The 13,274-nt window shown below is 64.8% G+C and overlaps 2 protein-coding genes across 4 annotated transcripts; both read left to right on the top strand.

Moving 5' to 3' along the window:
- Positions 1-371: 371 nt before the first annotated feature.
- CASTOR1 (cytosolic arginine sensor for mTORC1 subunit 1) lies at positions 372-6,113 on the top strand. Of its 2 annotated transcripts, none has more exons than XM_055797743.1 (9): positions 372-533; positions 670-740; positions 3,230-3,423; positions 3,587-3,719; positions 3,952-4,075; positions 4,737-4,850; positions 4,937-5,019; positions 5,152-5,242; positions 5,328-6,113. In XM_055797743.1, the coding sequence occupies exons 1-9, from the start codon at positions 421-423 to the stop codon at positions 5,764-5,766; spliced, it is 1,362 nt and encodes a 453-aa protein (XP_055653718.1). In that variant the 5' UTR covers positions 372-420; the 3' UTR covers positions 5,767-6,113. The 2 variants fall into 2 exon arrangements, with proteins under 2 accessions (XP_055653718.1, XP_027636607.2); XM_027780806.2 differs by having other exon boundaries at positions 5,152-5,246.
- Positions 6,114-8,481: 2,368 nt separating this feature from the next.
- OSM (oncostatin M) lies at positions 8,482-11,969 on the top strand. 2 transcript variants are annotated; one of them, XM_055797745.1, is made up of 4 exons: positions 8,482-9,034; positions 9,894-10,030; positions 10,176-10,391; positions 10,500-11,969. In XM_055797745.1, exons 1-4 carry the CDS (start codon positions 8,998-9,000, stop codon positions 10,638-10,640), a joined length of 531 nt encoding a protein of 176 aa, XP_055653720.1. In that variant the 5' UTR covers positions 8,482-8,997; the 3' UTR covers positions 10,641-11,969. The 2 variants fall into 2 exon arrangements, with proteins under 2 accessions (XP_055653720.1, XP_055653719.1); XM_055797744.1 differs by having other exon boundaries at positions 8,486-9,034; positions 10,176-11,969.
- Positions 11,970-13,274: the final 1,305 nt, after the last annotated feature.

The following is a 13,274-nucleotide window of genomic DNA, read 5'->3' as shown; positions in this document are numbered from 1 at the left end:
GGCACCGCGGGGCCGGTGTGGGGCATCCCTTAGGCTCTGAGCCGGGGCCGGTGCGGGGCACCTCGGGGCTCCGGACCGGGACCGGGGCCGGTGCGGGCGTCCCCGGGGCTGCGCATCGGGCCGGTGCGGAGCACCGCTGGTACCGGGCTGGGGCCGGTGCGGACATGCCGGGGCTCCGGATTGGGCGGGTGCGGGCGCGGGCGTCCCCGGGGCTGCGGGCCGGGGCCGGTGCGGACATGCCGGGGGGCCGGTGCGGACATGCCGGGGCTCCGTGCTGGGGCGGCTCCGGGCACCCGGGGCTGCGTGCCGAGGCACCGGGGCGGGGCGGCCGGTTGCCCCTCCCGCGGCGCGGGGCGGGCCGGGGCGGGCCGGGGCCGCGCTCACGGCGGCGGCGGCGGGGCCCGGTGCGGCGCGGCCGCCATGGACCTGCACATCCTGGAGCACCGGGTGCGGGTGCTGAGCCTGGCCCGCCGCGGGCTCTGGCTCTACACGCACCCGCTGCTCAAGCTGCTCTTCCTGCCCCAGCGCTGCAGGTACCGGCCTTCCTCCCCATCCTCCTCCTCCTCCGGTGCCCGGCACCGCTCCAGCTTCACCCCCAGCCCCATCCCGGTGCCCGACCCCGGGAGGCGGCGGCGGCGTTGGGGTCGCCAGCACCGGTTTCTTCTTCAGGTGCAAGTTCTTCAGCCTGACGGAGACCCCCGAGGACTACACCATCATGCTGGACGAGGAGGGCTTCAAAGGTACGGTGTGGGGGGCTGCTGCCGTGCCCCGTGCCTCGCCGGGGGGGCAGGCACCGCAGGCACGAGTTGTGCACGTTCTCAGCCCAGTGTGCTGGGCCTGGGCCGCAGGGAGCGAGTCGTGGCTTGTAGCGCGGCGGCTTCGCTACGTGCCCATCCCCGGGGCTCCCGGCCGTGCAGCTCCCGTCCCCTCGGCGCCTGCGCTGGGGATGTACCAGCTTGCCCGGCCGAGGCTCTCGCGGCGTGGCTGCTTCACCCTTATAACCCCCTCGCAGGCAGAGCTGCATCTCCACCAGCTCATGGGACCGGGCTGCGGAGCCCATGGGATGGTCTGCGGGGGGCCCGGCACCAGCCCAAAGCCTGGCTGCTCGGGGCAGGTCCCTCCTGGGGTGCTCAAGGGTGGCACCCTGGCTCCCAGCCTGCACAGGGTGCTGCTGCCAGACCTCCTGCCATCCTTCCCTTGGCCACTTCTGTCGTTCCCTTGGCCACTTTCATCTCTTGCCCCCACCTGACGAGGGATGGGGCCAGCCGGTGCTTCGGCAGAGAGGGGCTGATTCTGCACCCCTGCCTGGGGGTGCTGCCTGGCAGCAGGGACCGGATTTTGGGGTGTCCTGGGGAGGTTTGAGCCTTTCCAAGCTGGTTCCTCTCCCTGGGAGGTGTCATTCGGTGATGTCCCCGCTGCTGGTAACCTCACTTGCACCGTGCATCAGCCTCACCACCGGTCCTGCCGGGGTACTGGCCCAACGGGCTGTGCCGGAGGGTCCAGATCCTGTCCTGGCTTCCCACGCCCAAACCTTCCTGCTGAGGCCGCAGGAGCCGGCTGCAGCTTATCACCTTGGATGTGCCCCAAGGAGCAAGGGTCAGCACTCCGGCCACGGGGCACTCGCCAGCCGGATCCAGCTCCCACCTCCCTGCCTGGCCCTTTGCTCTGGGAAGGGGCTGTGGGGCCAGGCTCTCCCCTCCCAGCACCAGAGCCGTTCCCCATGTATTGTTTTATTTTGGGGCCTGCAGACAAATATTCCTCAATCCCGAGGGGAGGGCGGGAAGTGCTGAACAATGGTCCTGTGAGCTGGCGGCCCCGCTGTGCAGTGCGTACACCCCCCCCGCCTCCCCGGGGCTGGGGGGCTGCCAGCATCCCCTTGCTGCAGGGCCAGGGAGAGGACCCCGAGGAGAGGAGACCTGCACCCCATCTCTTTCCTTAGGGATCCGGATTAAGCCCTGGGGTGTGTGGCATGGGGAGGACAGGGTCCCCCCGAAGTGTTCACAGCCTCACCCAGGGTGGTGTTGAAAAGCGATTAGGCAGTGAGCGCTGGGACAGGTCCCCATGTCCCTGTGTCCTGTCCCCCCCCCAGTCCCAAAGCTCAGCCCTGGGCCGGAGCCGAGGCTGTTCTGGCGCTTCCTGCACAGGAACAGGCGCTGGAAACACCCGCCGAGGCCCTGGATCCGGCCCTGCTCCCGCCCTGCCCCAGCCACGGTTCGGGAGCAGGGTGCAGATCCCGTCCCTCGATGGGGTCCCCACCACCGTGCCAGACCCTCCCTGGGGTGACCTCCCCCCTGCCACTGGGGTGATGAGTTTGCCATCTCAGCTCGGCTGGGACACCATGTACCCACCCAAGAGCTGGGTGCTTGTGTGGGGCTGTCTCCTACGGGTGCTGCCTCCCACCTTTGCCAGGTGGGGGGAGCGGTTTGGAGACCCCCTTGGGTGCCCAGCCCACCCTGTCCCTTCCAGGGAGTGCTGTGGGGTGGGGAAGGAGTTCTGGGGGGGAGGGTTGCCTGGATGAGTCCTGGGCACCCTGGCAGCACCAGCCCCTCTCCTGGCACAGGAGGGGACCAGCCAGCACACGGCCTCCCGGCCAACAAAAGCAGCTTTTTGGGAGGCAGCCCTGGCTCCCCGCCAGCCTGGGCTCAGCCCTTCCCTGCTGGGCTTGCACAGGGTGCTGGCCACCCCCAGGACGGTGGGGTGGTCCTCGCTTTATCCCCTCCGGTGCTCCATGTTCCCCCCCTGCCTGAGCATCCCTGGTGCTGGGGGCTCCTGGGGGGCAGGGAACCAGCTGCGCAGCCCCAGGGCCCTGGTGGTGCTGGTTTTGGGGTACGGTGTACCCTGACACCCCCTCACACCCAGCCCGGGGTGCTGGCGTGGGGAGGAGAGCTGTGTCCTGGGCCTGGGGGGGGGTGTGTGTGTCATAGCCTTGGCCCCCCATATCCCCACAGCCAAATTCTGATGCTGTCTCAGCGCATGCGTGGAGCGGCTGAGCTCTGTCTGGCTCGTTCCATTTGTGGATGGGACCAGTCTGCACTCCCAAACCAGCAACTCCAGCCCTGCACCTGGGGTTGATCCTGTCCTGGCTCTGCCGGGCCAGCTCAGCTCCCGAGGGAGTGTGCCACGCGGTGCCCGGGCTGGCACAAGCTCTGTGGCACTGACGGGGCGTGTGGCACTGGCTGTGCCGAGCCCCAGCGAGCCTCGTGCCCCTGTCTCCCCTTATCCCTCACAGAGCTGCCGCCCTCCGAGTTCATGCAGGTGGCGGATTCGACGTGGCTGGTGCTCAGCGTTGTCTCCAACGGCCGGGCACCGTCCGGCTGCCAGGCCACCGGTGTCACTAAGATTGCCAGGTCGGTCATCGCGCCGTTGGCCGAGCACCATGTCTCAGTGCTGATGCTCTCCACCTACCAGACCGACTTCATCCTGGTGAGTGCTGGGCGGCGACAGGGACGGTGGTGCCTGGTCCCACTGGAGTACCGGCTCCGGCGGAGCTGGGTGAGAACCCCACCGCCCCCAGATGGTGGGGGGGGGGGCGGGGGCTGTGGGGCGGGGGGGGTGGTGCCAGCCCTGATCCTGCACCCCTGGCCAGGTGCGGGAGCGGGACCTGCCAGTGGTGATCCACACGCTGGCAGGGGAGTTCGACATCTACAAGGAGGAGAGCGGTGAGTGCGTCCCCGTCACCTGTGACGATGTGAGCAACGGCTTCCTCAAGCCCAAGCCAGGTGAACGATGCTGGGTCCCGTGTCCCCCAGGGCCACCCCATCCCTAAGGTCACCCGGTCCCCACCGAGGTGCTCCAGCTCCCACCGCTGGTACCCGCATCCTTGGGGACTCCCAGGGCCACCCCTCCGCACCCTGAGGGATGCCGGGCTGTGGCTGCGGTGGCCACAGGGTGGCACTGCGGTACTGTCCCCAGGCTGTCCCCACACTTGACGGGTGGCTCTCTCTCTGCCAGCTGCCAGCCCCACGCTGCACCCCGTGCAGAGCCCCCAGACCCGCTTCTGTGTCATGGCCGTGGCCCCCGACACGCTGCCTGCCATCGCCACCATGCTTATCGATGTCCTCTTCTACTCCCACAGGTGGGTCTCGGGGATGGGGACTTAGTAGTGGCCCCTCGTCCGGTGCCACCTGAACTGCAGTGACATGTCTCCCCCTTGCTCCCAGGGGCTTTTCAAGCTCTGGGTGTATTTTGCAAACTGATTTTGCCCTGCCGAGCACACTGTGGGGCTGCAGACACATCAGTGCTGTGGGTCCCGCTGCCACCATGGGAGGTGGGAGACTGAGGTGACCCGGGGGACGAGCCCTCCATTGCAGCAAAGCCTGGGAAGGGGGGACTGCAGAACAGGAGAGGGTGGGTTTCGAAAGGCTGGTGGGAATGGCATCTAGGGAGAGGGGATGCTCCTGGCCAAGGACCTCCTGCGTCCCCCAGGATGGCGTCCCTTCTGGTGGGACCCTCCTGCTCTGGAGGCACTGCAGCATTTTGAGGATGCCCCAAAACCTGGTGTCACCCCTGTCCTGACTGTGGCCAGCACCTGCTGCCCCTGACCTGGTGGCTGTGCTAGTCACAGACCCTGCGGGTATCAGCTGCTCCTGGCCCTCCCTGTCCTCCCCCCAGCCGCCAGCTCACCCTGCAGCATCCCAACACGATGCTCAAAAACACCCAGTGCCACCACCAAGCCCTTCTCCCAGTTCTGGGAGTCATGACCCCTCCCTGCAGCTCTTTCCCCCTGCACCCTGCAGCCCCCCAAGGGAAGCTGGCACCGGCAGCCAGGACCTCGACTCCATCACCTTCTTCTCCTTCTCCCTCATCGAGGGCTACATCTCCATCGTGATGGACGCCGAAACCCAGAAGCGGTAGGTGCCATCCCTAGGGCTGTCCATCCCTGGGGCTGGGGGCTCAAGGAGGGAGGGGGGTTACACTCACCCTGCCCCCCCCTCAGGTTCCCCAGCGACCTGCTGCTGACCAGCTCGACAGGGGAGCTGTGGCGGATGGTGCGGATCGGCGGGCAGCCCCTTGGCTTCGGTGAGTGTGGCCATGGCGGCTCTGTGTGTGTCCCCTCCATGCCACCACCATCTGTCCTCCCCTACCCAGGGGGTGCTTCCAGGTGACGCTCTCCCTGCGTGTCCCCATGGCTGTGCCGCCTTGCCTCCCCAGACGAGTGTGGCATCGTGGCGCAGATCGCCGAGCCGCTGGCCGCCGCTGACATATCAGCGTATTACATCAGCACCTTCAACTTCGATCACGCCTTGGTGAGCTGCTGCCCTTCCCCGGGGACCTGCCACGGTGGAGTGTCCCCCCGGGGCTGACACCCCCTCTGTCCCCCCCGGCAGGTCCCTGAGGAGGGCATCGCCGAGGTCATCCAGCTGCTGCAGCAGCGTCAGGAGAGCAGCAGATAGTGGCTGGCTGTCCCCATGCCGGCTGGCCCAGCACGGTGGCACGGTGGGACTCCCCTTCCCCCCACCCCCGACTCCCCCCTCTATTCTTTATTTTTTAATTTTAAGGCTCCCCCTGGTGCGGGGCAGAGCCGGGTGCAGCGTCACTCCCTGCCTGCTGGGGACATGGTGGCTTCAGGGACCTGGTGGCCTTGTGGCAGTGGGACAGTGTCCTGTGGGAGGGGAGAGCGTTCCCCACCGTGCCACCCCACAGGCGAGGCAAAAGGGCCACCATCCTCTGTCTCCAGTCCTGCCTGCACAGGGGTGGGGGGCTCGGGAGGAGAGTGGGTGTCCCTGGGGACCTGCTGGAGGAGGGGGACGTGCTAGAGAGCAGTGATGTGCCACCGTGGTGTTGGGGGGTGACAGCCCAGGGCTGGCAGGATATGTCCCCACACCCTGTGTGTCCCCCTGTGGGTGAGGTCCCCTTGGGTGCGGGGCGGCTGTGATGCTCTGGGGCACCCCTGGACCAGCCCTGTGGAGGGGTGAAAGCATCCCCGGAGCTGGGCTTCCCCCTGGCACCCCAAAAATCTCCAAGGTGGGGGGAGCTGTGGTCCCTCCAGGGTGGCCCCCTGCCCCTGCCTGGGCTGTCACCTATTGCTGGGGGACAAGAGTGAACCCCCAGTTCCTCCCAAGCTGTATTTTCACATAGGATTTTTATTGACTTATTAAAAACTATTATTTTTATTTCCATGTAGCCCCAGGGGGAGGGGCCCAGAGATGGTCCCCAGCGTGGTGGCACTGGGTGGGATGGGAGCGGCTGGGATGTGGCATTCCCAGTATCCCTGCTGTAAGGTGACCGGGATGCGGCCAGCTCACCTGCCATGTATTTTGGGTGGAAAAAAGGGGCAAAGGCTGGACCCCCCAGCAAGTTACTGGCTGTGGGGAAACTGAGGCGCTGGGGGTCCCACTCCCCCATTTCTGCCCTGTCCCTGCCCCATGCTTGGCTGCCTTTTGTGGTCTGGGGGGGAAACTGACACACAAAGGGCTGAACTTGACCCCAGCCCTGGGGATGCCCCTGCCATGCCCTCACCGCATCCCCCCATCCTCTCCCCTTGCCGGCAGCTAAGCGGGGTGCACAGGGTGGTGGATGTCCCCTCTTGGGGGGGCTGTGACCCCTTTAGAGGCTGGGGCCATGTGGGTGGCCCCCCCAGCCCCTGGGTGCCCCGGGGGTCCATGCCTGGTCAATGAGCGAGATAGCGTGAGCGTGGCGGAAACCTCCTCAGTGCCTTTTCCCGCAGTGTGGGCAGCTCGGTGGGGCTGGGGCCAGCGCTGCTCCCATCCTGACCCCCACAGCCAGCCCCCCCCCCCTTCCCACACAGCAAGCGGGAGCGTGCCCAGGTCCTGGCTGGGTCCTCCCCACGTCAGCTCCCACACGCTTGCAAGTCGTCAGGTTCCTGCAACCTCTCTGGGCGCTTTCTTTCCTGTCTTGCTCTCTCGTCCAGAGTCATGAGACACCGGTGACGTGCGCCCAAGCGATGAAGAAATTGCAGCCGGCCCATGCGGTCACTGCCACTATTTTTGTCCCTGTTGGGTACTGCACAGTCGCCACCCGCTTTCCTCCAGTGGGGTGGCCACCACGGTGGCCTCCTTGGGACCCTGTGCAGATCCCTGGGAGGTGGTGGTGCCATGTGGAGGGGCTAGGGCTGCCTGCGGCCGTGGAGGGTCTGAGGGTGGGGGTGTTCTGCCCCTGTAGTCCTGACAGCCCACCCAGGGTGCTTGGGGTCCCACCATGGCACCACTCCTGCAGTCAGAGAGGGAGGAATGGGTTAATGGAAGGGTGGATGGACAGGTGGATGCATGGATGGATGGATGGGCAGTGGGTGGGTGGATGGATGGACAAGTGGATGGGCAGACAGTTGGATGGATGGATGGTTGGTTGGTTTGTTGTGTGGGTGATAGCCGGATAGATGGGTTGATGGACAGGTGGAGGGATGGATGGGTGGATGGGCAGATGGGTAGGTAGATGGAGGGATGGACAGGTGGACATATGGACAGATAGCTAACAGACTGTCTAGACAGGTGGACGGACAAACTACTTCAAACAGATCGGCAGAGAGGAGGTCCTTGTGGTTTCTCCACCCCTCCAGGACTGCCCTGGGCACAGCCCTGCCCAGCCATCACCTCTGCCAGAGGACACCCGGAGGAGGAAGGAGGAGGAGGAGGCAGTTGGTGGAGGAAGCAGCGCCGGCCCCTCTGTGGCAGCAGGGAGTCACCTAATTTGGGGAAAAGAAAACATTTCTTCTTCTGGAAGTGAGTCATGGCTGCGCTCTTCTGCCCCAGAGATGTTATGTCTGGGTTGTCCCTCTGTGCCACTACCAAACCCTCTGAATGTGCAAATTTGGTGTGGGGTGGCTCGCACCAGCAATTTTTGATGGTCACCAAAATCAACCAGACTGCAATACATCTCAAAAAGCTGGTAAAACGTATTTGGTTTTATGGGATGGAAAAAGCCCCTGTTGGTGCCAGGCTCCATCCGCTGGGAGAGGGGAGCTGAGGGGTGGCAAAGGGGTTTGTACTGGGTGCTGCCAGCAGCACTGGGGTGGTGCAGGACCCGTGGCAATGCCAGCGGGGGCTGTGCAAGCCGGGCTCTCCCATGGCGGTATTGCATAAGCCTGACGCAGCAGCAAGGGCAGCGTTGCCTGCACCGCTGCCTGCACCAGGCTTCCGCTGCCCGCAGCCCCTGCGCCCTTGGGCAACACCCAGCGCCCTGCGCGGGTCCGGGCACGGCCACTGGGCACCGGGCAACTGCCCTTCCTCCCCGGAGGTACCCGTGGGTGCTGCCGGGCAGAGGGGCTGAGCCGTGCTGCCCTGCGTCCCCCACTGGTTCAGCACCCAAATTCACCACCCAGAAGGGTGGGTGGGTGGGTGCCAGCAGGTGGATGGGCAGACAGAGCATCCTCCAGAGCATCATCCAGACTGAGCGCTGGGGCGGGGCGCAGTCCCCAGCTGTGCCGGGATGCTCTGTACTTCCCGAGCTTCCGCCTCCCTCCTTCCCGGGACAGATTTTCAGCTCACACAGGTGAACTCAGGATGCAAAGCCCCTGTGATGGGACACAGGTGTCCCCCCATGGCTGACATCCCTGTCCACTGATACCAGCTCTGCTACTGCCGCTGTCACTGCCCTCTTTTGCATTTGGGTTTCGGGACAGCTGAGGCTGTTTTCAGTTCAACCAGCCCTTTGGGTGCCAAGCAGTGAAACCAGGGTGACTCAAAGCCGCCCTTTTCCAAGAAGCCAGGTCATGGAGGTCCAGCGGCACCAGCGCGGCCAGATCTGGGATGAGCTGTGGGACCGTGGGCTCCCAGGGCTGGACCCACCAGGACTCCCTCGAGGAACTGAATCGAAGAACAACCCCATGGGCTGGCCAGCATCATTTCCTCCCGCTGGGGCAGCTCACCCCGCTCATTGGCCCCAGGGCACAGCTTCACTTCTTGCTGGCTTTCCGTTGGGTCTGGGTGCCTCCTTCGGAGGTGGGGGCGAAAGGGTGCACTTTAAAAGCCCAGCTTCCCCATCGCCGAGCAGTTAAGGAAGTTGCTTGTGCGCCCAGCGCTGAAGCACCCTGCCCCGGCCATGCGGTGCGACCGGCGGCCCTTGGGTGTACTGGCAGGTAGGTGGCCGCCGGCATCCCGCAACTACCCTCTTGCTCGTGCGTTGGCCGCACTGCGCCGCTGGGAGCCGTGGGATGGAGCATGGCAGCAGGGCCCACATGGGGGTTGACTCAGCGTGCCGTGGCAGATGTTGTCGCTGAGGCTGTCCCCCCCCTCTCCGTGCCATGGCGGTGTCACCTCTGAAAGGCACTGGCAGGGGATGGGGACATTCCCTGCGGCTGTGGCACGTGGGACAGGGAGTGCCAGGGATGAGCACCCCATGGGTGCTCCCTTCCTCCCCAGGGGAAGAGGGATGCTGGGAGGGGGTGAGTAGGAGGGGGCATGCTTTGGGGTCGGTTCGGGGACTGATGGAAGAGGGTCAGGGCTGGGCTTGCTTTGACCCTGCAAGAACGGCTCGGTCAGATGCTTGGTGCAGGTCCAGCGCCGCATCCATAGCCGCCACCAGCCCAGGGCTGGGACAGCATCCAGCCTGAGCTGAGGGGCTGGATCTGGGACTGTCACCGCTGTGCCCTCCTTTGCAGTGGCCCATGCTGACAGGGGGAGCTGCTAGGTCAACCCCCGTGGCTGGGCTGCCCTCCCTGGCTGCTCCATGGCATCCTCCTCCTCCTCCTTGCCAGGTCCCCAGCAAGCTTTTGGCAAAGGGGCTGGCTTGCCCCTGTGGCAGGACTGGGGACTTTGGCACAGGGGACACGTGCCCAGCACATGCCGTTCTTGCCTCCAGTCCTGATGCCAGGGTGATGGAGCTGTCACTATGGCAGGGGGCTGGTGAGCTTGTGCCATTCCGGAGCGGAGAAGCGGCTGCCTCCCTGCATCCAGCAATGCCCCAATGTCCCCCATCTCCCTCCTCTTCCTCCCCAGCTGTTACCAAAGGGCTCTTCATCCTCTGGGCAGTACCAAGCCAGGGGGGACGGCCCCTGCAGCCCCCCACCCTGCAGCAGATCCAGGCACTGGTGAGGCACATGGCCGAGGATGCACAGGAGCTTTTCACCTTCTACGTGAGTCTCCTTCCTCGGGGTGAGGGGTTGCTCCTGTTCCCTCCGTGGGGGGACACAGGGCTGGGGGTGGTGGGGGTGGAAAGGGGTGGTGTCCCTGTGCTGCTCCTGTCCCATGTCTCTGACCTTTCCCCCCATCCCTGGGCAGGAGAAGGACCAGCACCTGGCCATCAACAATCTCTGCCGCACCAAGCGCCCTCCCGAGTGGCTGAGGGGACCGGTGCCAGGGCCCAGGGGGCTGCAGAGGCTGCGGGGCACCATGACCCGCATGGCCCAGGCGCTGCAGGACATCACCCGACACCAGCGTGACCTCAACCCCCCTGATGCCGAAATCCTTCGCCGCTTGGCCAGCACCCACCTGAAGGTGCGAGGGCTCCTCAGCAACCTGGATGGGCTCTTCCCAGCCCCCAGCCCCCGGCCCAGTCCCCGGCCTCCACCCAGCCCCACAGCACCCACTAAAGTCTTCCGACAGAAGCTGGAGGGATGCCGGATCCTCTGGAGCTATGCCCGCTTCATGGCCAAGCTCAATGCCCAGCTGGAGGCCAGGAGTCGTCGAGCGCAGCGGGAGAAGCGGAGATGGCAGCGGGGCTCGTGGCTGCCCGCACGCTCCTAGTACAGCCCCGCCGTCACCAGAGTGGTCCTCGTCCCTGTCTCCATCTCCATCCCATCAGCATCTCCATCTCCATCCCCATCTCCACCCCATCCCTGTCCCTGGGTTGGAGACTCGCCGGCTGGCCAGGATGGACCACAGAGACCCTCTGAGCTTGCACGGGTGAGGTCACAAGCGCACTCAAAGTGTGTCCCATCACTTCGGCTTGCCGTGGGGACCAGGCTGTCCCCATGCCACCACTTGGCTGCAGGACAGCCCCGCCATGCTCCTGCCAGCTCCCCCACCTCCTGCCCCACATCCCGGTAGCCCCGGTGCCACGGAGAGCAGTGCACTCAGGTGTCCCCCGGGTGCCCAGCGCTGCGGGATGGAGCCGTCCCTTGTCACCAAGCCCTGCTGGATTTTCCAGTGATTCAATGGGTCCGGTGACCCAGCCTGACTAAGAGCCGCTCACCCAGCACCCGCTGCGCTGCCGACAGGGTGCGGCCTGGCCCACGGAGAGCACTGCTGGCACCCGCAAGTGTCACCAGCTTTGTCACCCCCTGCCTGCCTGTCCCTGCCTGCCCTACACTGGGTTTGCTGGTCCCAGGGCACATCTGGGAGCAGAATCCTGTGAGCTCGGTGTCCCCGTGAGCTCGGTGTCCCCATAAGCTCAGTGTCCGCATAAGCTTGGTGTGCCTACCAGCTTGGTGTCCCTACACACTCACTGTCGTCGTGTGCTTGGTGTCCCTATAAGCTCAGTGTCCCCACAAACCCAATGTCCCTGTGCTCATCCTACACGCTCAGTGTCCTCAAGCCCTCAGCATCCCTGTGTTCGTTCCTGTGCTCCAGTGTCCACCTGTGCTTGGTGTCCCTACGCTTGTCCCTGTGCTCATTCAGGCACACCTGGTGACCCCATGCTCTCAGCACCCCCGTGTCCTCAGGGATGCCACACTCATCCCTCTGTGCTCGGTGTCCCCCACATCCCCGAGCCCCTCGGGCCGTGCCACCACAGCCCTGCCGGGCAGGGGCTCAGCTCTGGCCACCACACTGTGATGGTGGGTGGTGGCACCCACCCCCTCCCCACTAATTTATACATTAATATTTGTGTGGTTATTGTATTTATTGAATCTTGGGGTTAATTTAATAAGTCCCTGCAGTGGGAAGAAGTATTTAACGACATGTTTTTAATATATAAATATCTATTTTTATGATAACTTTTTTGTATCATGTTAAACTATGAATGTAACGAGGTTTTATTTATGAATATCAATATTTTTTGGTACTGTGAGAAGGGCAGTGCCCACCGTGGACTCGTGGGCCCCCCATATTTTTGTATAACGGCAGAAGGAAATAAAGTGCTGACCTCGGCCCACGGGCCGCTGAGCGGTGGTGTCCCTGTGTCCAGTGTCCGTGGGCAGAGACGAGCTGTGTGCTGGTGGCCAGGCTGTGCTTGTTGTCCTCGCCAAGGCACATGTCAAGGCATGCGATGGGACCTGGCCTGGTGTGGCACACAGTGTGGCATGGCATGTGGCACGTGGCATGGCACAGAATGTAGCACAGCACAGTGGCACACGGTGGGACGTGACGCATGGCACGGCACAGGACATGGCACACCAGTGTAGCACATGGCGCAGCGTGGCTCACGGCATGCAACATGGCATCCCATGGCACCACCAGGCACGTGCCATGCTGTGGTGTGGCACAACACCACCAGGCACCACATGCCACATGTCACACAACCCCATGTGGCCAGCCACCTGGCACAGCCACCAGCACAGGCCAGGCCATCGCTGCAGCCAAGCCAAAGCGCCACATCCTTGCTGCCTGGCTGGGGCCACCGTGGGGACCAGGCCACCCTGCTGCCACTGGTCCCGCTGAGTCAAAAATCCTAAGACCTGGTCATGTGGCACCAGGGAGTCACTTGTTCCCCACCGTGTGCCGGTGCCCGCCGGTCTGCCTGGCACTGCCACCGGCACCGCTGCCTGAGTCAGTCGTGGGGAGCATCGCTGCCGGGACGGCCACTGCCGCGCTGGCACCTGCTGCCATTTGGGAACAGTTGGGGTGGGGACGATGTCACCATGAAGAAGCCCGGGCCGGCTTGCTGTGCTGTGGGTGACCGTGCCACTGCCTACCGGCTTCTGTCCCCTGCCAAGCCACCCACCCGGCTCAGAAGAGGAGGCAGCTTGCATGGGCTGCGGAGGGGAGGGTGCAGGTACGTGACACCCCCCACCCCCGGGACTGGTGTGGAGGGGTGGGGGGACCCCTAACCAGGGGATGCACCCTGGGCTGAGTGTCACCATAGGGATGCTGGCAGCCCCTGTGTCCCTGTGGGGCCAGGCTTCCTCCTTGCAGGGCCACCCAGGGGGAACCCCACTGCCCACCCCATGCTTCTGCCCCCGGGAAAAGCCACCCCACGGTGGAAACATCCCTTGGCCATGGTCCCCAAGGGCCACAGTCCCCAAGGGCACTGCTCACGCTGCCATGGCCACAGGGCTCTACCACCTGGCTGGGCTGGAAAGCAGCAGCATGCCTGCCTGTGGGGTGACACCCATGGGGTGACACTGATGGGGTGACACCAGTGGGATGGCACCAGTGGGGCACAGGGGCAGCAGGGAGGCAGCCCCGGGCAGGGAAACATCATGAGTCAAAGGGGAATTC

The sequence above is a fragment of the Falco peregrinus genome, chromosome 2 (genome assembly GCF_023634155.1).
Source record: "Falco peregrinus isolate bFalPer1 chromosome 2, bFalPer1.pri, whole genome shotgun sequence".
NCBI classification, from domain to species: domain Eukaryota; kingdom Metazoa; phylum Chordata; class Aves; order Falconiformes; family Falconidae; genus Falco; species Falco peregrinus.
The sequence above is the reverse complement of the archived record's forward strand: the minus strand, read 5'-3'. Positions and strand labels throughout refer to the sequence as shown.